This window comes from Protopterus annectens, chromosome 4.part0 (assembly GCF_019279795.1).
Source record: "Protopterus annectens isolate FY-2018-M chromosome 4.part0, PAN1.0, whole genome shotgun sequence".
Classification (NCBI taxonomy): domain Eukaryota; kingdom Metazoa; phylum Chordata; order Ceratodontiformes; family Protopteridae; genus Protopterus; species Protopterus annectens.
Genome location: NC_056733.1, coordinates 265,847,357 through 265,873,120, shown reverse-complemented (window position 1 = coordinate 265,873,120; position 25,764 = coordinate 265,847,357). Strand labels below are relative to the sequence as shown.

At 40.3% G+C, this 25,764-nt stretch overlaps 1 protein-coding gene across 1 annotated transcript in view; it reads right to left on the bottom strand.

Annotated features, from left to right (window-relative positions):
• Nucleotides 1–25,764, bottom strand: part of ABCA1 (ATP binding cassette subfamily A member 1) — a 767,698-nt gene that overhangs the window by 360,507 nt on the left and 381,427 nt on the right. The window contains exon 9 of the mRNA XM_044068257.1: nucleotides 10,323–10,563. Coding sequence (XP_043924192.1) covers nucleotides 10,323–10,563 — 241 coding nt within the window. The remainder of the gene's footprint in view (nucleotides 1–10,322; nucleotides 10,564–25,764) is intronic.

Genomic DNA, 25,764 nt, shown 5'->3' with positions numbered 1-25,764 from the left:
TAAAGCCCTGATCGCCCTGATTCTTACCCCATCTATCCAGCGCCCTGGAGTCTCTATCAGAAGGGGTAGGATTTTTAGCAGTAGAAGCCTTAACACCCCTGGGATCCTGAGAAATTGTTTCAGGGTCAGCAGTAGGGTTTTTACAAAGAAACTTGTGGGAGTCAAAAACCCTGTAATATCTGTCTGGCTTACTAGGAGCCGGAGGCATCGAATCAGGAGCCATGCTGAATTCTGAGAAAACATCATCAACAATGTCTAAAACAGGAGGTATAGCCAAAGGCCTATGCTGAGGAAGAAGGAAATTCCTAAGCCTCTTTTTGGATTCTGAAAAATCCTGACTCTCCCAATGAAAATGTTCCCTTAATGTATGCAAAGTTTCTCCAAAAGAAAAATCCTCAGGAGGAGAAGCAGACGGGATGGATTCTTCTGCATCGGAGTCCTCATAAAATGGAATAGAAAATTCCTGATCAGAAGAGGAATCAGAAGAAATGGAAACCTGATATGAATATTCATAATCAGTGCCTTGCCTAGGTCTCTTAGCAGGAGCAGCTTGGGAACCCCTGATCAAGGTAATTAAATCCTCAGCCATTCTGATCGTTTTTTAGGGATAGGGGCCTGAACACGTGGCCCATGCGTCATTTTTTTAGACATAGAAGTTGGTTTTGGCCTTGTTTTTGATGATGGCATCGGTTTAATATACAAATCTTTAGGCCTGAAAACACCCTCAGAAGCCGGTGCCTGCTCAGCAGCTCTGGACCCATCTAAGGGAGAGACATTCATGGGTTCAATACTTGGAAGACTGATTAAAATGGCGTCGGCTGCATGTTTTACACCCCGACGACCTGACATCATGGAAGAAGAGACAGCAACTGACGCAGAACCCAGGACTTTGTTATTCAGGCTGACTGAGGGCAACCTGCCAGCAGATTACCCAAATGTAATGACTGCAACAGTGAAACACGAAGAACATCTAACAGTCGTTCTAATGTCGGTGGCGTTTCTGATATGTGAAGTAAGAAAAAAGTCAAAGGAAGCTTAATTCAGTGATGAAACAGTTCATGTGCCACCTACTGGCTGAGGGACCATTCGTGAGAGGAAATCATTAAGCAACAACTTAGCCTGCACACTAGAAAACTGGATCCCCAAGGAATGTCTGTTGAACAGAAATCAGTCTGAAAGCACAGCCCACTCCCCCATACCCTCACTGCTTCTCCACAGGCAGTGTATGAGAGACAGAAATACATTCTAGATGGTTTGCATACCAAACTACTTCCATGTTGTCAGTGTAAATGACTACAGCACCTTGGGATAGGGAGTCCTGAAATGTCTGAGGAGTGAGAAAGATTTTTCTCTTTTACACAACATAGATGCTCAAACTGCCACTTTGAACAGTCTGCCCATGGCAATGTCACTCCACCTTAGGCCAGAGGTGTCTGCACTGATAGGGACTGTGAATAGGCAATTTTACTGAAAAGTAAGCCTGTGGACATTTCTCAGATGCAGCTACATTTAAAAATACAACAAATAAAGTTGGAACAAGAAGGTTAATTTGCAAAAAATCATGGGTGAAAGGGGAGGGCTTAGTAGCCGAGAACATTTTCATATTCCAAGCTTACTGATTACAAGACTGCATTAGACCAACTGCTGATGAAAATGGACCTCCTCATGCCAGACACACTCATATTGTCAAAACAGGTAAAGGATGTTAATGCATCCTCTGATGGTCCTCAGTGATCTCATGTAACAGCCTGCCAGAGAATACCCATCTCGGGCAGACTGGCAGAGTTCTGCATACAATGAAGCAAGCCAGAGTCATGCTACCGATACCTAAAGAGGCAAGTTGAACAATTTTTAGAGGTGTTCAGAGAGGGCATGCTTGCTTCTGTTGACCAGCAACAATGTATCTGTCTATGCCCTTACAGGCAGTAATTTTAGATTCAGACAGGGCAGTTAGGTTTCCATAATAATCTTGGGGAAGGAAGGGACTTGGAAATTTGTGGAAAATACAGCTGTGTAAGAACTTACCATAACAGCATATGTACTATAGATCACTGTGGTAGTATTGCAAATGGATGGGTTATCTCCACTGACGTCTGGCCAGGGGTTACAAAGCTTAAACTTCCCTGGATCATATGTCCGACGTACTACTTCAGCTCGCAAGCATAGGGGTATACAGGCAGATGTATGAGTGTAGATCCTCAGAATATCTCCAAGCCAGCGGCCTGAACACCCCCGAGAAAGTGACTGGTCAGCCAGTAAGGGTCCAAGCAGAAAGTAGTCAAAGCCCCCTCGGCCCAAGGGTCCTGCAGATAGGATACAAAGAGATAGACAAAGACATGTTATCGCAAAGAGAGGGAAAGGAGGGTGGGAATGAATACCGCAACAGTAATCAGTAGGACATCTACTGTGTCATGGTAAGTTCTTACATAGCTGTACTATCTCCTGACTGGGATCACTTTGGCAGTGTTCCAAACAGATGGGTGATTCCCAGACCTTTAGGGAAATGAAGGGAGGTTGGCTAATGGACAGAAGAATTGTTCAAGAGGCTAGAAAGGACTGACCTAGTGAAGCCAACTCCAGATCTTGAAAAGGCATCACTTCTGTAGCATTTAGTGAAGGTGTATAACAAGGACCAGGTCACCACTTCAAGGACAGTTTTGGCATCAATCCCTTTGTAGAAGGCCCCAAAGGATGTCACTGCCCTGGTAGAATGAACTTGAGGGCAGGACGGCAAGATTTTACCATGTTAAGAATAACAAAAGGAGGTGGAGTTAGAGATCTAGAATGCAATAGTTTGTTTTGATACTGGCTGGCCCAGATTGGAGATCACGAATGAATGAAACAAACAGGTGGTCTGACTTACGACTAGATTTTTGTCTTGTCCAAATAAAACCTTAGCTGCCTTATGTACATGTAGGGAGTGCAGGAGTCTTTCCCCCTGTTTTGTGGGCTTGGAAATAAAGCATGGAGGTTTATGGCCTAGATCAGGGACATCTCGTTCACTACTTTAGACAGGAAGGAGGGGTTAACCCTCATGGTTACCCTGTCCTTGTGAAAAATAAGGAAGGGTGGAATGGCTATGAATGCCGGTAGCTCTAAAACGCTCCTAGCAGAAGAGCCAACCAGCAGGAATATAGTTTTCCAAGTGCAGAATTTGAAATTTGCTGAATCAGCTGGTTCAAAAGGAGGTAGAGTGAGCTTTTCCACTACAAAGTTGAGGTCCCAAGGAGGGGGCAAGTGCTTCCTTGGGGTCCTAAATGTAGTACCCCTTTTAGGAATTGTTTGACCTCAGGCCTGGGCATAACAGGTAGATTGAGAAGAAGAAAAGCAGAGATGGCGGACAGGTGGGCCTTGATGGAGAAGTATGCAGGACCTGCTGTATATTATTTCTTAATCATCTGATAAATTTAAATAATGATTTATGATAGATTCACATGTTCATAGGTGTTTACTAGGCTAATGACCATGAGGGCCTTTTTAAGCCTTGTCATGCATCCCAAACCTCTGACAAGATTTTGTATCCTTGATAAGTTTAAGCAGGGAAACAGGAGATTAAACCTGTACAAGCAGTATCTTGGGAGATGAACCATCTACAAGCTGCCTGTGTCCATTAGAGACACAGGTGCCAAACTAGGGATGCATTTCCTGTTTCCCATTCAGTTGTCCAGGTTACACTTGAACTGGGTTGGGGAGGAACTCTGCTTCACATGGATGGGGAGCCAGTTCCAGAGAAGGGGTAGCTTTTGGGATATATACCTGTCTCTCCAGCAGGTCCTATTTACATCACAGGTAAGGGGTTTCAGTCTTTAGAATGGGTAATTATGGGTGCTGCTTGTTCTGCGGATGTGCATCAGGGCAAGGTTCGACAATGCCTTGTATGCTGGGCATACATTTTCCCTCAACAGCCTGTAGGAGACAGAATAGAGGGATAGGGCCTTCAGGTGGTCTGCAAAGGACATGTTACTTATGCTCTGTATTCTTTTAGTGAGAACCTCTGTGGACGTTCCAGCTGTTGGATGCGTCTGGTTAGGTACACACCACAGGGGAACTAGTCAATGACAGCTCTGATGAATGCCGAATACAGAGGAACAATGACTCTTTGGACTTAAATGCCATACCTTTGTTTGTAAGTTGAACAACATAGAATGACTTTCACACTACTGCAGACATGTGATGGTCAAAGGCTAGATTACTGTCTATGTGTGTCCCCAGGTCTCTGACTCTTACAGATGTGTTGTCAATATGATACTTACCAAGGATGAATGACTTCCCAAAGGATACTATTATGCATTTCTTGGCATTTAGTTTTAATCCATGGCTCTAACATCAGTTATTAGTCTGTGTCAGCCCTTCCTTGAGAACATTTGTGTCGGTAGGGGACTCTATGACAGCTCCTAATCTGCAATCATCTGCAAATTTAGTCAGCCAGAGGCCACTGGCATTGGCCTTGATTTCAGAGAAGTAAACAGTAAAATGGGCAGTCCCAAGACCAATCCCTTTGGGATTCAGCTTGTGACTGGTCTCAATGTAGAGGTGGACTCACCAATTCTGACTTCCTGGGTCCTGTCTGTGAGCCAGTTGGCTATCTGCCTGGTGACATAAATGTTTATAGGTTCAAAGGTTCACAGGTAGGTACTAGGCTATTGGCCCTAGGGCCTACATAAGCCTAGCCAAACGGTACCCTGGCTTTTGCCACCCAAGAAAATTATTTTCCTGTGCCCCTGTCAAGCAGAGCCACAGAAGTGATCCCCGAGGTGAATTTCCTATCTCCCATCTAATCATCAAGATTTTTCTTGAAGAGTGCTAATGAGGAGCTTTGTTTGATATAGATAGATAGTTTGTTCCAGAATATGGGAAGTCTCTGGGACAGAAATCTATCCCTCCAGCATGTTCTGTTTATTGTGGTGACAAGGTTTAGGTCCCTAGAGCGTGTAGCTCAGAGAGATTGGGATTTCTTTAAGTGGAGCATGTCCAACAGCTCTGGGTTTGACATAGCTTTGTATGTTAGGCAGAGACTGCCTCTGAGTAGGCGATATGCAACAGAGTAAAGCTGGAGTTTTTTGAGACAGTCTGTGTAGGGTATCTGTTTGAGGCCGGTAATCCTCTTTGTGAGGTATTTCTGCGGCCTTTCCAGTTGTTGTAAATGTCTTGTGAGGTACATACCAAAAGGGGCATTGTACTCTATAATGGGTCTAATGAGTGATGAGTAGAGGGGAACAATGACCTCTTTACTCCTGGATGAGAAACCTTTTGTGATGAGGTGTGCCATGTAGAAGGATTTCCTGACTGCTGTGGTGATGTGATTATCAAAGGAGAGACTACTGTCCACCTGTGTCCCAAGGTCTCTTATTACACTTTCGGTGTTAAGTAGACTATCGCCTATGTGGTAGTTCATGGGTACAGAGTTTTTACCTAAACTCCTGAGCTTGTCAGCAATGCCCATGAGAGGTATTGTGTCAAATAACTTGGCCAGGTCAAGGTAGGCAGTGTGACCTTTTTGCCCTTATCCATTGCTTTGGTGACCTTCCCAAAGAAGTCTACCAGGTTGATTAGATATGACCTGCCCTTGATAAAATGAAACTGTGTTGAGTCCAGTGTCTGGAGGTTTCCTATGTCATTATTGATCATTTCCATGATAATTCTTTCCACGGCTTTCCATATGAGATGACGGAGAATTATGGGTCTGTAGAAGGCCCACCTTTGTGCAGAGGGATGACTGTTGCTGTTCTCTATTTGTGAGGCAAGAAGCCTGTTTGGAGGCTACAGTTAAATAGCAATGCCAGAGAGCCTGAAAGGTCATGTTTCATGCTATTTAGAAGCCATCCTGAGAATACTGTATGTCCCACTGATGCAGTGTTCTTGGCCTTAAGAGTGAGCATTAAAGACCTGTGCCCTAGTGATAGCAGGGAGAGTTATATTTGATGGTATTTCCTGAGTGAAGGTTGAGGGAGAGAGAGGGGCAAGACTGGAGCAGAATTTGTAGGCCAGTAGGTTTGCTATATCTTCTGGCTCAGTATAGGTGGCTCCACTAACAATGAGCTCTGCACGCAACTGTGAGGCCTTTGAGGTTGTGGATATAGCCAAAGAATCTGCACACAACTGTGAGGCTTTTGAGGTTGTGGATATAGCCAAAGAATACCTTGTGGTTATCCTTGAAAAATTCCAAGCTGACACCTATGAAGCAGTGACAATCCTTGGCTTCTGATGCTAATTTTAATTTCTGTTTCACTTTGATTTCCCATATGGTAACTTTTAGATTCTTTGTTGATCTTTTTCACTGATGCTGGTAGGTTGTAATTTAGTATAGTTTTAACTAGCTTCTTTCTTTCATTATAGAACATATTAATGCTAGTACTCCATCAAGGTGGTTTACTTTTATGCTCCTCAGTATATCTGGTCCTGACTGGGGCCAGTTGGTTTATGTTAATTGACAGATGTGAGTAAAATTCAATGGTATAAGTGAGAGACCTGCAGCTTTACAGGGTGGAAATCTTGCAGTTGAATTTGACATCTCATCATACTATTTTAACAGATACATCCTTTTAAAGTCCTTGATTTCAGAGTTGCCCATGGGATGGGGTTAGATGTCCTAAAAGAGAAGATTACTGGTTTGTGATGGGATCTGAACACACATGAGGAATAAAGAATAGTCCGAGTAAGTGGAATGTTTGTGTGGATGATATTAAGAACACTTTGACATCTAGTAGGCTGGTTAACTATATGTACAAGGGAGATAGCATTCAATTCACTATGTCTAGGAATCTTTGGGCATACCAAAACTTTGTGTTACAGATACTCAGGTTAATCAACAGAAAGCTGAAGTCAGCCATCAAAAATAATTTTTATTTGTCACTGTCCTATATGGCATGGAAGGTGACCTGTAACAGGCTAAGAGTTGATATTTTACCTTGTTTAGGGTAACTCTGCCTTCAGTAAGTTCTGTGTGTGGGCCACAGGGAATCTGTCTACAGATAAATGCATCTGCCTGACAAATATGGATACCCTACACACAGTTTCTAACAGGTCATAACTTGTAACAGCTGCTGAAACCCAGTAAAGTGGAGTACCATCTTTACGCTGAAACCAAGTTTCCGTTACAACACAAGCACACAAGGGAATTGGCATTTTCTAAGTTCATGTTGCAGAAGAGCCTTGCATCCAGCAATTTACTAAGACTGCTGGATTTGAGCAGAGCAACCTTGATGTGGTCTACATTGGAACTTACTGCAATTGTCTTTACTGTCCTGATCAAAAAGAACTAAGACTCAAAAAACAGCAGATGATTCTTTGAATCTGCTTTACATAAATAGATCCTTGCAGATGTAGTCAAACCTTCAGCTGAACAGTAGACAACACTCATAGTGAAGATTGCTATAAAAGTACAGAGTCAGTCTAACCAAAATTATACTTGGCAATCTAACAACAACAACTAAAATTACAAACAACCATATGAAATATGTTGCAGAAATGATAAAGAACCTTCTGTGTTTGAATTGTTCTATAGATAAGTCCACATGTTGGGATCTGTACCACAAAGAAGTCTGTCTTCAAACTTCTGGGAATAGAAGGACTGGAAATGGATGACCAGGAAATACGTTTTTATCCCACATATGGATTCATTTGCTTCTAAGGAGAATGGCAGCAGTTTCTGGCTAGAGTAGGGTACCCGTATCTCTCTCCCTCTATATATATATATATATATATATATATATAGAGAGAGAGAGAGAGAGTGTGTGTCTGTGCGTGTGCGTGTGTGTGTGTGTGTGTATATGTGAGGGTATACATGTGTTTTAGCAATTTTACAACTCCAGTAGGTTCCCAATCATCTGGCATTGTGTAACACACAGCTATATATATATATACACACACACATACACACACACACACATATATATATATATATATATATATATATATGGTTCCACTTGATATCATCGAATTATCATTTCATCGAATTTCAAATCATCGAGACCAAATCGTTGAAAACTCATTTTGTTGAAAACTCATATCCCAGACACTGTTTACTACGTTTATGGGGGGTGGGAAATTACCTTTTTCCCCCACTGTAGTGCGACCTTGGAGTTGGTATATTTAAGTTATGGGGGTAGGGGGGGCTGAGCCCACCACATGGGGGTGCAGGGGGGCTTGCCTCTCTGCATAAACGTAGTAAAAACTCTGTGGGATGTTATTTCTAGCTGCTTTATAGTTTTCAATGATTTGCGATTCGATTATATGAGTTTTCGACAAAATGAATTTTCGACGATTTGGTCTCGATTTGAAATTCGATGAAATGATAATTCGATGATATCAAGTGGAACCATATATACATATATATTTAAATATATATATATATATATATATATATATATATATATATATACACACACACACATATATATATATATATATATATATATATATATATATATATATATATATATATATATAAAGATAGGTAGATATAAATATATGGAGAGAGAGACTAAGAAAGAGACACACACACACACACACACACACACACACACACACACACACACACACACACACAAAGACCCATGCACACACATATAAATACACATACAAACATATTACACACATATTTACACACACATAAACTCACACTCAGATACACAACTACACAAAAATACATACACACTACAGTATAACAAAGTAGTTTCATCAGCTGAATGCCTGATAGGCAACACATTTCAGCAGTACAGGGACGTTTTAAAGAGCCAAAGCAAAGAGTGGGCTAGTGGAATTGCATTTAGTCATTTAGTAAGGGAAAGGGCGCTATTGTACAAAAAATTACACTTATACAATGGGGGACTTATCCTTTTAAACAAAGATACCTGAGGGCCAAGTAATAGGGATTATCTGAGTACCTGTACCTTGTTACTATAGCAGAAATCATTTGAGTTTACAATCCAAAGGTGTCTAGAGGTGTTTCATGAAAGGAGATACAGACCGATGCTGGAAGCAGTTTGCTCTAAGAAAGGAATTTACCATAAGTCAGCGATCACCACTGACATTCTTTCTATCAGTATGAGAGAACTGCCTAAAAATTAAGAGAACTACTGGGTTGTTAAACACTTTATACTGCTTGGCTGATATGTTTCTAAAAAGAAATCTTTGCTTTTTATTCTGAGACAGACATACACTCTGAAAGAGACTTTTTGGTTTTACTCAAACTGTTTAACTGAAAAGTTCTTGTTATATACTGTAGACCATTTAAAATGAGCACTGCTACTGATGTGGCTATTAAACTGGGATATGTTCTATTGGTTTTATTTTACCTATCATTATCCCTTTTGGAGTCAGTATGCTTTATGTGGCACCCAATAAAATAAATTATGTTTTGTGAAATGCTGCGTGTCTGTTGCTTGAAAACCATGTACGCATATACAGCTCCCTATTGAAATGTTAGGACTAGTAATACCAACTGCCCATAGACCAAAAAAAACCAGACTGAAAAATCAGGAGAAGAGCGAATCTCGAACATCTTTTTTCCTTTATTTTATTTTATTTTTTTTTTTTTTTTTGTTACAGGGAGACAAGCCCTCCTGCATCCTCTTATGTGGGAAGCAAGTACCCCCAACTTATATATATCAACTCCAAGATTTCCATATCTCAGAAAAAATGGAATATTTTAGGAAATGGCCACTTTGGACTTGGTCTCGCTCTCTCTCTCTCTCTCTATATATATATATATATATATATATATATATATATATATATATATATACACACACACACACACACACAGACACACAGACACACACACACATATATATATAGGTCTACGTTACATGATCAAAATTTCACAATCTCGAACAAGAAACGTAGAAACCCACTTAAGCGAAAGTGCACTACATTGAAAGTGCACTTTTGCAAAAGCCGATTCAAAACAAACTACTGTAAACACTGTGTGTGTGTGTGTGTGTGTGTGTGTGTGTGTGTGTGTGTGTGTGTGTGTGTGTGTGTGTGTGTGTGTGTGTGTGTGTCTACATCAGTGCATGCAAAATGAAGATGTCTGGAAAATCTAGAAAAAGTCCTGCTCTTATCAGAAATTATCTTTTGTACACATTCTCTACAACAGCAAGCAGAATGTAACACAAATAACATACACTGTCCTTAATTAAGCAAGAAAACAATCAATAAAGTGTTTGGTGCTCAGACTGCAGTTATTGTACCTGCAGTTATTGTATCTTATTGGTCAATAATTCCAAAATTACTAAATTATTAGGTGAACACATCAGTTTTATGTAATACAAAAGCAGCCACATTATCTGCTCCTCCCATGAATGAAGTGTCCAACTTACTTGTGGAATTGTCATATGTTGCTGTATGGTCATCTTCTGTGTTATTGCCCCCGAACAGTGCTTTGTAATTATTGTCCTCATACCAATTCAGGGACTTGATCTTAAGACCCCCTCCTTCAGGATGACCACAAACAATCCGGGACACTGCCTGGTAGATCTGGTTGGGTGACCCTGTGATGTTGCCGTTCATTAGGAACAGGACCTCATGCCTCATATCACTCCAACTTTTCATGCTTGCCAACTGCAAAAGACAAAACTTGATATTACTTAGAGCAAAGTAATAGATGCAAAAAGTTCACAATTAAAACTGAAAATGCACCACTCTGCTAAGAAAATCTGTGCAACTTCAAGTGGTAAAACTGTGTGCGTACTTCTACAGCTGGAAACACTAAAAGCACATACATGCCGCTCAATCCATTAACTCCACAGTACTGGTAACTCAGAAGGTTGCACACTCACTTTTCAGGCTAGAAAGATCAAAAATTATGGGTTCTAGCCCCCTAGCAGGTGCTTCTATTCGTGTATTTACTTACAACACAGTGCAGTATTAGATGGAGTCCTGTAGTCTTGAGGTGCTGTTCTTACATAAATCATTAAACTGAGGTCCTGTCTGTCTGAAATGCTGACACTTCAGCCATCATAAGGAAGTTAGTGAAAAGATTTGGGGGATCTACACTGAAATTTCAAATAATAACTTCACAATTAATTTAAGACTCAGTTGTAAAAAACTTTCAGACTAGACACACAATTCAAATATCAACTGCCATTTTTCATCCTTATTTCTAGTTTTGTGTGGTCTCCAGAATTGGTCCAGGGCTCTCTTTCCTACATCCAGATCCCGTTTATTTCTCCATCAAGTCAAGAAATCTCCAGCCCATTTGTTCCCCAGTGGAGGTGAGACTCCTCTTAGTCAGCAGTCCATCCACCCATCGATCCATCCATCCACCACCCCTTTTTCTCATTTTTACACATGGGGTCAGGGTGTCCCTTCAACAGTGACAATCATATACAGCCAAGGTTCACACTGCCGGGTAGCTAGCCCTGCAGCAGCTATTCTTCCGTACCACACACTCACACCTATGGCCAATTTAGAGTGCTCAATACACCTACTGCATGTCTTTGGAATGTGGGAGGAAACCACAGAGCCTGGAAGAGACTCACACGAATGCAGGGAATCAAACCGGGGAACCTTATGCTATGAGGTGACAACACTATCCGCTGAGCCACTATGCCACCCTCAGACAGTATTTATTCGCTTTAATTTGCTTACTGGGGTAGTACACTGATCACTACAGACCATTTGTAGACACAACCCGGGTGAAGAGATTAACAAAAAAGAAAGCAGAGCAAATTCACAAAGACAGAGTAATCACAGAAGGTAGATGATCCCATAGACAATTAATACAATATGTAAATAATATTACCAGAATAGAAAATCAAATGTGAATTAATTTTAGTAACAAATGTTGAGAGGGAAGCAGCAGCTGAGAACAGAGGATCAAAGTGGAAGTGATGCAGATGAGGAAGGTATTAGGTTATATGTCCAGTGGAAAAGCACTTGCAGTCAGATTTCTAATGAAGTCATCTTTTGAGTTGAGCTCTGAAGGTGAGGAACGAGGATACTTCTTTAAGGTGAAGGGTGAGAGACCTCTGCAGTTTGGATGCAAAAATACAGAAGGAATGGCCAGTATGATACAGTTTAGCTTGGGGTGTCTGAAGTGAGGGATTTAATTGGGAGAGGTTGTGGAGGTTATAGGGGGTGGTTTTATTCTGGAGTTTGGCTGCAAGAGGTGGAAAGACACCTGGTTGAAGTAGTTTGCAAATGAGAGACCCTAGGAGTAGCTCAACTCTGTAGGAGACCGGTAGCCACTTGGCCTTGGAGAGGGTGATTCAGTGGTGTTCTTAAGGGGAAGAATTGGAAATTAACTGGCAGATTTTGTTTTTGATGGACTGTAAGATGGATGAGTTTTTCAGAGGCTGTGGCTATGATGGGGATATTCCATATTCCCATATTCAAGTTGAGTAAGAAGGATTCCTTTGCCTACTGCACCTCTACTTGGTCCAGAGATAAAGGGAGACATTTTCCATGACCAGAATAAAAGAGAACAAATCTTTTCCTGGTGTTTTCAACGTGGCTTTGGAAGTTAAATGTCTGGCCTAGCTTTACACATAAGTATTTAAAGGATGTGGTTGTTTCTATTGGCAACCATTGAGATCTGCGATGTTGGGATTTTTAGGAGACGTTTTCAGCATTTATGAGGTTCCAAATATCGTGTTTTTTGTTTTAGAGTGGTTTAGCAGTAGCTTACGGTTGTTTAGCCAAGAATTAAGGGAGTGAAGATCAGACTGAAACTGGGTTTTTGAATAGTTGAATGTGAGGGACAGGATTGAAGAATAACTGTCATCTGTACAAATAGTAATAAACAGTAATCTCTATTGGGAATAGCATTTTCAAAGAAATTAATCTCAATTCTGCCTTTGTAGAGGGATGGGGGTGTTGCCTGTGAAAAAGTCAAAATTAGGAGCCTAAGGAACAGCTGGTTTCCCCAAGACTTCCTGCAGTAGCTGCTTTGTCAGTTTATGTTGATAATATTCTGCTTTCCAAAATACAACTAAAAGAATACAAAAATAAGTAGGTGAGTCTTAACCATGTGGAAGCCAAGACGAAAATTAAATAAATAATTCAAATGGAAACCAATTTAGGGATTATCTTTCTGACTTTGGCCCAGAAGGTAAAGCGTATTTATATAGGGATATAAGCAGAGTAAGTACAAAGATCTGAACAAAATATAGGATAGACTGACTGAGAAACTCTGTAAAGGAGCGAATTCCTCAGACTCAGGGACATACCATTACCAGATTTTGGGAAGGAAAAGTCTCAAATGAATCAGGTCCTTGACATCTACAGATGGATATACTGGGGCTTGTTTCTTGTGGCACCACCATGGGTGTGATCAGAATAAGTGATCCTTTGTCCACTATACGACCAACAACTGCATTAAGAGGGAAAGAACAAGCACAACTTCCTTAGGAAAGGAGGCAGATGTCTACTTCCCAGTGCCCTAATTCTGGTATATACTAAAGAAAAACAGCAATTCCACTGTCAGAAAACAGGTCTAGCTGTAGGAACCCACACCATCGACCAGATTAATGGATTCCTGTGGGTGAATGGAAAGTACCAGGGACAGAGTTTAACTATAAACAATGTACTGTGCTGTAGTTAAGTTTAACTAAAAGCATATATATGCCCTTCAGTTTGGTTCTGTGCAGAAATCCTCTCATATTACTGCAACAAACTGAAACAGAAGTAGCTCACTGCAATCCAGTAAAAGCATTTTTGAGAACCATGATAAACAGCCAATAAACAGTCTAGTGTTTCATGGGAAGTTGTACTCCTGCAATAAATGCTAAAAATCAGGCTCACGTGCAAAATACAAATATCTGTAATGTGCATAGTTTAGTATGGCTGCAATGTGAACTTGAGAAGAAAAAGATGTAGGGTATTATTCTCTATACATAAATAAGCATCCCCAATGTAACTGCCAAAGTAAGCACACGAGCATTATCTAAGTTATCAGTACAAAGAAAAGCACACCAACACTCCACAAGGTAAATGTCACGCTGCTGAATGAAACAAGTAAAACAGCAATCAAAATGTTATCAGCAGCAACAACCATGCGGTTCTTTCCAAAGGATAGCTCAGCACAAGTAGAACACAATAGATGAAATCCAAAAATCAGGTTTAATAAGTGCACACAGTAGGTTAGCACTTTCACAATACAGCTTCTTCAGACCATTGAAAAGTGCAATCAATTAAGCAGCCTTTATATACTCAACATCAATTAATTCTGATGTCATAATCACAATTTAAAGAAGCAGAACCATCATGCAAAAGTGGTGACTCCTATATACACAATAAAATGAGAAAAGAAGCCAATAACTAATAAACATATACTAATATTCAACACACACACACACATATATATATATATATATATATATATATATATATATATATATATATGTGTGTGTGTGTGTGTGTATAAATACTAGCAAACCACAATGAACCACTGTCAACAACAATAAAAGATATATAAAAATGTATCACTACACATATAGCCTAAAATTCATGCATATTACTCATATATTAAAGTAAAGTAAATCACCTAACGCGTACTTTTGATTTTAAGAAAGGGTCTAATCGAAGCCCTCTCATTCAACCCTTTACCTGAATCAGCTCTGAAACGCATGATCCATTTAACTTCCTTCTCTTCAGTGATATTTCTAACATTACCTCCTCTTATACTCGATGAGATAACCTCAACAACCATAAATTCAAAGGTATGCTGATACCCTGATAACATCACGTTTCGCTTAAGCATTGGTGGTTAAACCTGTTCTGATATTATAAAGATGCTCCCTAATTCTGTTTTTAAAACATCTGTCTGTCTTCCCTATATAAAATGATCGACAGGCCACACACACAGCAAGGTATACCACATGCTGAGTAAAAACAGAATTAGGGAGCATCCTTATAATATCAGAACAGGTTTAACCACCAATGCGTTAGCGAAACATGTGATGTTATCAGGGTATCAGCATACCTTTGAATTTATGGTTGTTGAGGTTATCTCATTGAGTATAAGAGGAGGTAATGTTAGAAATATCACTGAAGAGAAAGAAGTTAAATGGATCATGCGTTTCAGAGCTGATTCAGGTAAAGGGTTGAATGAGAGGGTTCATGACCCTTAAAACCAAAATGCGAGTTAGGTGATTTATTTTACTTTAATATATGAGTAATATGCATGAATTAGGCTATATGTAGTGATACATTTATATTTTTATTGTTGTTGACAGTGGTTCATTGTGGTTTGCTAGTATTTACATATATATATATATATATATATATATATATATATATATATATATTATGTTGAATATTATATATATATATATATATATATATATATATATATATATATATATATATGTTGAATATTAGTATATGTTTATTAGTTATTGGCTTCTTTTTTCATTTTATTGTGTATATAGGAATCACTACTTTTGCATGATGGTTCTGTTTCTTTAAATTGTGATTATGACATCAGAATTAATTGATGTTGAGTATATAAAGGCTGCTTAATTGACTGCACTTTTCAATGGCCTGAAGAAGCTGTATTGTGAAAGCGCTAACCTACTGTGTGCACTTATTAAACCTGATTTCTGGATTTCATCTATTGTGTTCTACTTGTGCTGAGCCGTGTTTTGGAAAGAACCGCATGGTTGTTGCTGCTGATACCATTTGGATTGTATTTACTGTGTTCTACTTGTGCTGAGCTATCCTTTGGAAAGAACCGCATGGTTGTTGCTGCTGCTACCATTTTGATTATCTAAGTTATGCATACTGAAGCGCACAGCCACTATGTGACAATAAATGCATGCTGAAAATGCTCACTAAATTACCAAATACAGCACACTTTTCTTCCAGTTAGATGGTGTACATTTTTGCCTATGTGCAGGTGTGTTTAAACACAGAAATACGCACGCACACACACCCACACCCACACACACACACACACACACACACATACACACAGACACAAAATATAAGCTTATTAAATAAACAAGATATGATTTTTACTAGTATGTTTTTTCTCTAAATGAACAAATGTATTTGCTTAGCTCAGCATTGTTAAACAGTTAAACTCATGGTGAGGAAATACTCTAACAGCTACGTAAGCCTTGGCTACCAAACCTTACTAACAAAAGGAGAAAAAAGAACCAGTATGTGCTTTTAAAGATCATCATGTGATTTTGAGTAAAAGTACAGGAAAATCAAGTCCCATGGCAAAGAAAAGGAAACACGGAGTTCCTGTAAAATGCAGTACACAAAAGGGCCCTGCATACTGAACTGTTCTTTTAATTCCCAAAAGGAAATATGCCTTATTCATAAAAATCATCTTCTGCAAATCTTCTAGTCAGAAAGACACCCGATGCATTTAAAAACATACTGGGTTAAGAAGGACACTATGGATATATGGCTATTCAACATAAGGACGAAACTGCCATGTTTTCTCACTCTAAATAGAGCACTGCTCTTCTATTACACTAACAGTTTTACTTTCTATTGTAGTTCACTAGCTTTTTTTTTTTTTTTTGATCAGCAAAACTCTGCACTGAGTACTCAAACTGTGCAAACTAATCAGCACCACACAGTGTGTTAAATACAACTGCTCTTTTATCTCCATTACCAGAACTTATGATCCATGCAAATTAACACAAGACATTCCACTCCACTGTGTACAGAATGAGTAATATGCAGCACAGCAATCAATCCTACACAATGTGTACAAATCGTGTTAATAGAAGAAAACCAACTTTAGAATAATTTTACATAATTAATGACTGTATGGATAGAGCACAGCTCAACACTACCTACAGACTTTGGATCAGGACTTCTGAAATGAGTCTACAAAACCAGTATATGCATCTCTACGCACGGTGTGTGTGGTGTAAAGTACTGGACTCTGCATATGTAAAAGTCATGTGCCCCAATAATCAAGATAGCCTTCCCTGCATTAAGGTTAAAGGGCAAGCTTACTGTAGCACTGCCCACTTTCTTGAGTCCTACTAAACCTTGCTCTGCAATGACATTTTCATTAAGGTTACTACATCACAAACCATCCAAATGTTTTCCTTACCGTCTGTCTAACAGATAGATAAGAGGTAAATTTGTATTTGAAGGGTGGCAGGGGAAGAAGGGTAATAAGTCACTATAATATCAGTGTATGTAATAACTGGCATAGAGACACCGTGGAAGTGATGTAACATTTCTGAGTTATATATTCAGGGACTTCTCTGAAAGAACTGTATACCAGGTGACATACAAATCACTTTAGCTGGCTTACCAACATTAAAGTTGTATATTTCACATCTAACATCCCCCTTTTTAAAGGTGTAACTATACAAATATGGGTGAGGTAAAAAGCATTAAGTTACAGTGATTACATAAAATTAACTTTTTATACTAATTATACAATGGGCCACTTCTATCAAATCAAACTTTTGGAAAATCTTTAAAAGGAATGAAAGCTTTCGGGCCTTACAATTATTTTTAACTCTCGGGTACTCTACATACTTGTCTAATTTATTCACTGCTCTTACCATATCTGTGAAATTTAACCAGGTTACTTACACTGAATATCTAATTCTGCTTTTGCTTTTCATACATTTACTACTGTGCCATAGCTTTATTTGGGAACACAACTTCTGGAGTCGATCTCTCACCTCCTGTATATAACATATCTCACAGCCTAGTTTTTGCAACAGGAATGGCTGTAACACTTCTGGTTGCTAATCTTCTTGGAATTTTGATTTCATGTGCTTGTTTTACAAAGATGTCTACATTGTCTTTGATACAGCTTTCCATTTTCCCCATAAATGGACCTTCGTTTAGCTGCCTAACCAACTACTTCAGCTTCGGGATGTAAACTTTACCACAGATCTCGTATTCATCTTTTGTCTCCAACTTGCACATCTCATAGCCTTCTCGACTTCCTACAGTATCCATGTCTCTTGTTGATTTCTTTCTAGCATTCCATTTACTTTGTGTTGACTTTTTCAGGCCTCAATAATGTAGCAGAACTAGGTGATTTGTTTTTCAACTTACTGTCCCCTAAGACGTGTGCTAACGACAGAATGAGTCCCTGCAATGAAGTGTTTCTATATTCAAAACCAAGGTGACAGTTCTCACAGCTTTTCCTACTGCTCCTTCTCATTAAATTTTTCAGTATTTGTCTAGTTCCCCACTTGTCTATCAGCTTCTGGATTGTGTAAACATTATACACCTGAATTTCCATTCAAACATAAATCTTCTGAAACGTTGACTTTTACACTGAGGACCTCTGTCGATGACAACATTGGGTACCATCTTCAGAGGACAGACTTCAACATAGTAATCGCTCTTATGCTTACTGTGCCTGTCAGCTGAATTACTAAGAGAACCTCGAATAACAATCCACACAAACACTGTACATGGTCCTTTAAAATAGACCAGATCTTGCCCACTTGACTCCATGTCCAATCTGGCGCTAGGTATGCGAGGAATGCTAACATCTCTTAATTTGGAATGTTATTATAGAATGCCACGTTGCTTCGCTAGGGACGGCTTGCACCTGTCACCACTTGGCTTTCGGATATTGGCAAAGGCTCTTGCCAACCCCATAGTGCCTTTTTTTAGGCAAGGCTCAAAAGTCAAACCCACCCCCATAGACAGCAAAAGGAACAAGAAACTAAGGGTAATGCTGCTTTAACGCCAGAAGTCTTAACCTCAAGATGCATGCACTCGAAGCTCTCCTCAGTATGAAGAACATCGATATCTGTGCAGTGACAGAAACCTGGTTCAAGGCTCCAGAGAGCACACCAGCACTACCAGGCTATACCTCATATCATGCTTTTCGGCCCCAAAACCCGGACCGAACCACAAAAGGAGGGGGAGTTTCCATATTTATCAAGGATATCCACACCTCCAGGTTAGTGGCATTGCATGAAGTATCAGAGACCATCCATGTGCAACTAACAGTGGGCAAGACTGCTTTTCAGTTTATAGCATCCTACAGACCACCCTCTCAAAGTCAGGAATCCCACTCGGCTTTCCTGAAAACATTGGAGAACATGAAGATCTCTCCGAACACCATTATATTGGACGACTTCAACTACCCAAACATTGAGTGGGAGCACTACTCAAGCCCCAGCACCTTAGCCCAAAGGTTCCTGGAAATTATGAACTCAAATGCTATGGAACAACTAGTCACCACTCCCACAAGAGGGGACAACATACTAGACCTGATCATTACCAACATGGGGACTCTATGCTCCACACCAGAAGTATATCCCTCATTGGTAAGATCAGACCATAAATTAATTTCACTGGATGTCCACATCCCGACCCCACCCCCAGCCCAGAAAACCACAGTGAAAAACTTCTCAAAAGCGAACTTCTCACTTCTCAAAACCGAAGTGGAATCCTTCAAGGCCCAGGGCCCGTGGAAACTACGGCCCAAACTGCAGAATCCTATATAAACGCATTCTACGGACATCTCCAGGAATGCATGGATCATGCTATCCCAAACAAAATCAAGACCCAATCATCCAAAGGCAGGCGTCCAGTCTGGTGGACCCCTGCCATAAATAAACTGTACAACAGAAGGAGGAAGCTACTACATGATAGAGCAAAATCCCTAATAGGGAAGGCAGCTCTGATCAGTACTAGCAAAAAAATACGATCCCTCATAAAATCCTCCAAGGCCAGCTTCAAGAGAAAAATTGCACAGGACACCAAAGACAATCATAAGGCTTTTTTCAGTTATGTTAGGAACCTGGGATGCAACTCCCAGACTTGTTCTGAGTTGATTCTAAATGACAAAAAATACACTGAACCCACAGACATCGCCAATATCCTGGCAGACAGGTTCAGTGCAAACTTCTCCACCCCCTCCCCCCCAAAAGATCAAGTATCTATTCCGGCAGAGGGCTGCCTCCCAAACATCTCTGATGCTCAGGTGAAGGCTGCCCTCTCCAAAGCAAAAAACACTGCTTCCATGGGACCAGATGGCGTCCCAGGTTGCGTCCTACATGAACTCTAAGAGGAACTAATCCCTCAAATAAAACAGCTATACAATCTCAGCCTCACTACAGGATATGTGCCCACAGAATGGCGTACAGCAACAGTGGTCCCACTCCACAAAGGTGGAGCCTCTACGGACCCTGGAAACTATTGCCCCATAAGCCTGACTAGCTTAGTCTGCAAGGTTATGGTGAGGATCATCATGGAGCTCATAAACAAAGACATTGGGGACCTACAGACACTAGATCCTACCCAGTTCGGCTTTGTCAAGGGCAGATCCTGCCTTTTGAACCTGGTTGACTTCTTCGAAACAGTCACCAAAGCCATAGATGAAGGGAAGGTAGTCCACACAGCCTATCTGGACCTTGCAAAGGCATTTGACACAATACCCCACTCGGGTATCATAGATAAGCTATCCAGCTTAAATATAAACCCCTATGTCACAAGATGGGTCGCAAACTGGCTCAAAGACAGAACCCACAGAGTGAGAGTTGCTGGAGCCACGTCAGACTCGAAACCGGTCACAAGTGGCGTCCCACAGGGTTCTGTCCTGGGACCACTCTTGTTCGGTATATACTTTTCTGAGGTACAGGCAAACGTGGGAGGACTATGGCTCACCAAGTTCGCAGATGACTGCAAACTGGGTGCCATAATCGACTCTCCAGCTGACACAAACATCCTTCAAAAAGGTCTCACAGAGACAGATAACTGGTGCAAGCGCCATGGTTTAAAGCTAAATGCCAAAAATGTACAGTCATACCCTTTGGCAAAAACAATGTGCCCACAAATTACCACATAGGCGGAAACCCATTAAGTACAGAGAAAGTTATTAGGGACCTGGGGACCCAAGTTGATAGCAATCTCTCCTTTGAAAATCACATTGCCAAAGTGGTTAGAAAGACCTTCTACATAGCCCACCTCATCACGAAGGGTTTCACATCTAGATCAAGAGAGGTAATCGTGCCCCTTTATTCATCCCTCATCAGGCCCATCATAGAATACAATGCCCCTTTTGGGATGTACCTTACCAGACACCTGCAGCAATTAGAAAGACCACAAAAGTATCTCACCAAGAGGATCAAGGGTCTCAAACAGATGCCATATGCTGCTCGGTTAAAAAAACTCCAGCTCTACTCAGTTGCATACCGCCTACTTCGAGGCGATCTATGCCTGACATACAAAGCTATGTCAAATCCAGAATTAATGGAAATGGGAAACCCATTAAGTACAGAGAAAGTTATTAGGGACCTGGGGACCCAAGTTGATAGCAATCTCTCCTTTGAAAATCACATTGCCAAAGTGGTTAGAAAGACCTTCTACATAGCCCACCTCATCACGAAGGGTTTCACATCTAGATCAAGAGAGGTAATCGTGCCCCTTTATTCATCCCTCATCAGGCCCATCATAGAATACAATGCCCCTTTTGGGATGTACCTTACCAGACACCTGCAGCAATTAGAAAGACCACAAAAGTATCTCACCAAGAGGATCAAGGGTCTCAAACAGATGCCATATGCTGCTTGGTTAAAAAAACTCCAGCTCTACTCAGTTGCATACCGCCTACTTCGAGGCGATCTATGCCTGACATACAAAGCTATGTCAAATCCAGAATTAATGGACATGCTCCACCTCAGTAAATCTACATCCCTTAGAGCCACACGCTCGAGGGACTTGAACCTCAGCACAGAAATAAATAGAACTTGCTTGAGGGACAGGTTCATAACCCAGAGGCTCCCTTCGCTCTGGAATAGAATTCCAGTTCATGTGAGGCAGAGCATCTCACTGAATCTCTTCAAGAAGAATCTCGATAGGTGGATGGGGGATCGTAGGTTTGTCCCAGGGATTACTCCCGTGTCACTATTAGACAGAGGCACAGTAAACTAAACCTTAAAAAGGGCACAGTATACTCAAATCAAGGGATGGCGTAAGCCATACAGAATCGGGCTAGGCTTATAATTGCCCCAGGGCAGATAGCCTAGTATGAACCTATGAATTCACTGCAGAAGGCACAGTTCTGCCCTACTTGTTTTTGCCCCTTTTCGTACTTCAGTTTTCCAGATATGACTCTTGTATTCCCTCATACAGTTGTTTCACAACTGATGAGCAAATTGTATTTGCCACCTTTGTGCATTAAGCCCTGTGGACAAATCATTTCTTCCATGAAAGAAAAAAAAAATAATTTCTCTCCCTACTACATATTTCCACCCAGACCAGCCTTTTACTGAAATAGCTTTCAGTAAATTAATTTCTAAGTCAGTGTTTTCAACCTCTGGAACTCCTTTACTTTCTTATTCTGTCACTGCATAATTATCCAAAGAGTCTCTGTGTTTTCTGGCACTCCTTTTAAACATGTTTTACTTAACATATTTGCTTTCAATCTGTAGATAACTAACCACATCTGCAATCTCTGTGCCTTATACAAAGACCGTTTCTGAATGTGTTCAGTCTATAAGGGTTTCTGATCTTTTTCCATGTCTACTTTTTTACCAGAGATATCTTTTAATTTCTCATGATAATGCACTACTATTGTGACTTTTACCTTTACTATATCAGCCAGTCTCTTGTGCATCTATGCGCTTGACCCATTGGTCTGTTATACATCAGTGACTTGTCTACATGTATTCTCTTTAACGAAACATGATTCTGTTTTGCAAGAAAGGAAAATCTGATGTTACGGACTTTTTGATTTACACAGGCGAATACAGGAACAAAGGAATATTAGGTTTCACCCAGCAGGGCCCAGGAATAAAAGCAGTCTCAGTAGCACACGTGCTGGAAGATCAGAAGGTTGTGGGTTCTCTTCCCACACCAGACAGTTGGATTATTATTTTTTTTTCAGTACTGATACTGCAATATAGCATAAGCAGGGTGTTGCTCTCCTGAATGAAATAATCCTTCCCATCAGATGTTAAACCACGTTCCAATCTGAGCTGGTGGTAACTAAAAGGGATGTAAAAGATCCCACAGAATTTATTGAAAAGACTAGGGGAAGTTTACCCAAATTTTCCCTAATCAGTATGAATGCCACCTCAGGTCTTCCCCCTGACAAGAAGCCATTTACCTCATTTACATAGCTGGACTAATCTGGTCAACAAAGTATAAATAAATAAAAGGAGAAAAGATGATGTATGTAAAATGTTGTGCTGTTGCATGCTTTATACCATACACTAATGAAACACATCTACGTCTAAAAAGTAAAGAAAAAAAAAAAGGCATTAAGAGACACTTTAAAGGAAGGGCACAGATGCTCCGGCCTATCTAGGGGGTTTCTCAGTGTACTGAGAACTTCCCAAAGAAGTCTGTAAGGGAGGGGGCATTACAATGGTACTCATTACCACAGTCAGTAAGACAGAAGTACATCAAAGACTTCATGCTCAGTGTATACAGAAGACTGAGGGTGAAGGATAAAACCTTAGATTTTTCTTTTCAGCTTGTCTTCCAGGTGACCGAAGTTACCTTCAACTATGATGCATAGGGCAGAAAGCATGGCAAACTGTGACAGACTAGCAGATGTGTTGAAGGTACTTGGGGGCACAGGCATGGGAAAAACCCAATGTGCAATAGTGAAACAAGCATGGCAAAATACCTGTGCAAGATGGGAAAGTTGAGCTTTTGAAAAAGACACTGGTCCAGTCAATGATGACCCTGGCCATCTGCATATCTACCAGTCTGATGCAAAGTACTGTCATGCATGCATGCATGCATGTAAATGGCCAACATCATCAGGCCAAAAGAAAGTTTTCAAAATCAGCACTGACTCAGGCCAGCTCCACTGGCATAGAGAGATAAAGTCATGACTATGACCAGGCAACCTGATGTTCAACTGGTGGGTCAGGTGCCTAAAGGTGTTGGCAGAGCCATACCTTGGACAACTAGTGCCTGGTGCCATACCTGCTCTGGCTCTGCTCAACTCTAACTCAAGGAGGAGAAAAACGCTCATTCCACGATCTGAAATCCAGCATTCCTCAACTAAGGAGCAATCCAAGTCTGTTCGCCCCTCAGAAAAACAAAAACAAAAAAAAGGTGTCATACTTGAGGAACAAAAGGTCATGATCTTCTTCTTCTTAAAACTATAGCAAACCACTTGCTACAAATCTAACAAGTGACTTGCTACAACAACACTGTAGCTTCAATGCCCTGACAGAAAAAACAGTACCAGCATTCATTTCTAAATACCGATACTTCACAAGACCACACACAGAACACTGAAGCACTTTGGCAAATGCAGTACTGGCCTTCAGAAACTCAGAAAATGAATGCAGGTACTAAGGATGACACCACTGACATCTTGTGACCAGGGTGGCTTCCCCATTCACTCCACCCTAGCTACCCCTCAAGGGCAAGAATGGGGATGGAAGAGAAGTGTAAGTCTTGCCCTGCTCATCTCTCCTCAGGAAGGGATGGGAACATGTTGGGGGGGACACAGTTAGTGCACAGTAGTGCCAGCGGTGTTACCAGTCAGGTTCACTCTCTCCATGTAACCTACTCTGCAGCTGTGGGTGGGGTGAGGGGGTTGTCTATAGAGAAGGAGTACCCACGAGTAAAAAAAAAAAAATTATATAGATATATATACACACACACACACACACACACACACACACACACACTAGAGTTATCCAGAAATAAAAAAAAAATGCTATTCCCATTTCAATAAAAAAGTCCCTGGATGCAATATACCCTAATGGTGAGGCAACTCATTTAAAGAACCAACTAAAAGCGAGGTCCTTCTCTGGAGTTCTCAGAATTCTAGTATCATTTTCCAAACTCACTACAGCCTCATGATACCTCCACAAGGTTATGCAGTTACTTCCTACTGACGCCTCTAGGGGTCTAATATATCCTTGTTATACTTGCATTAATAACTTCAAAACCATGCCACATAAGATATCGAAAACTTTCATCTTAAAGCTTACATGATGGGCAACACAACTACATTGACATTTGACTTCTGTGTTGTGCTGTTTACGAGATATTAACTGTTGTTCACATATTCATTTATATTGTACTAATTTTCATATTTTTTAAATATCTCAACAACCATGTGAAACTTCAGTGGTTACCAAGATACAATAAGTTATTTATAAAACATTACAAAATTAATACGTACTGTGTTTACTGCTACTTAAAAATCCAGTTTCAGACTTAGAATAAACACTACCACTGTAAAGACTTCTTTGTGCCAAACAGTTTGCTATTTATATTTCTTTAGTAACCCCTCTGGATCAAAAGATATGAACATTTGTTTGAAATGTGAGGCCATTAACTTAACAGAGTCAAGAAGCATAGGAAGCAGTTTGGGAGTTAAAGAGTACAAACCTACAGGGCTCTGTTGGAGGGAATTAGTTAAATGGGATAAAAACTTTCTTCACAAAGTCCATTTAGAGTGAAAGACACATAAAGCTATCTAGCAGCACAATCTCTGAACATATTATGGTCCAGCAGTACCATGCGCTAATGATCATGTGTGTAACTTTTTACTCCATCAACACTAATTTTGAATGGAGTATGTTCAAACCTCAGTTCTCACCCCATGGAATTCCTAATGCTATACAAGAGAGTAATGAGGTTGCTGCTTACTCTCCTAGTCTGTACTTGGTGTCACTTCATCAGCCATGGTTTCCTTTTTCAACCATTTCTAGAGTATTTTGTAATGATTTCACTTCACTTAGTCATGGGTGTAAACATGTAAATGTCAAAATATATGGATCTTACACAGCCAAATATGACATGGCGCATGCCATACTGAAAGTGAGTCTCATTTATGAATGTTTCATAACTTTTTTTTGTAAAATAGGCTTTACTAGTTTCTATTTCAAT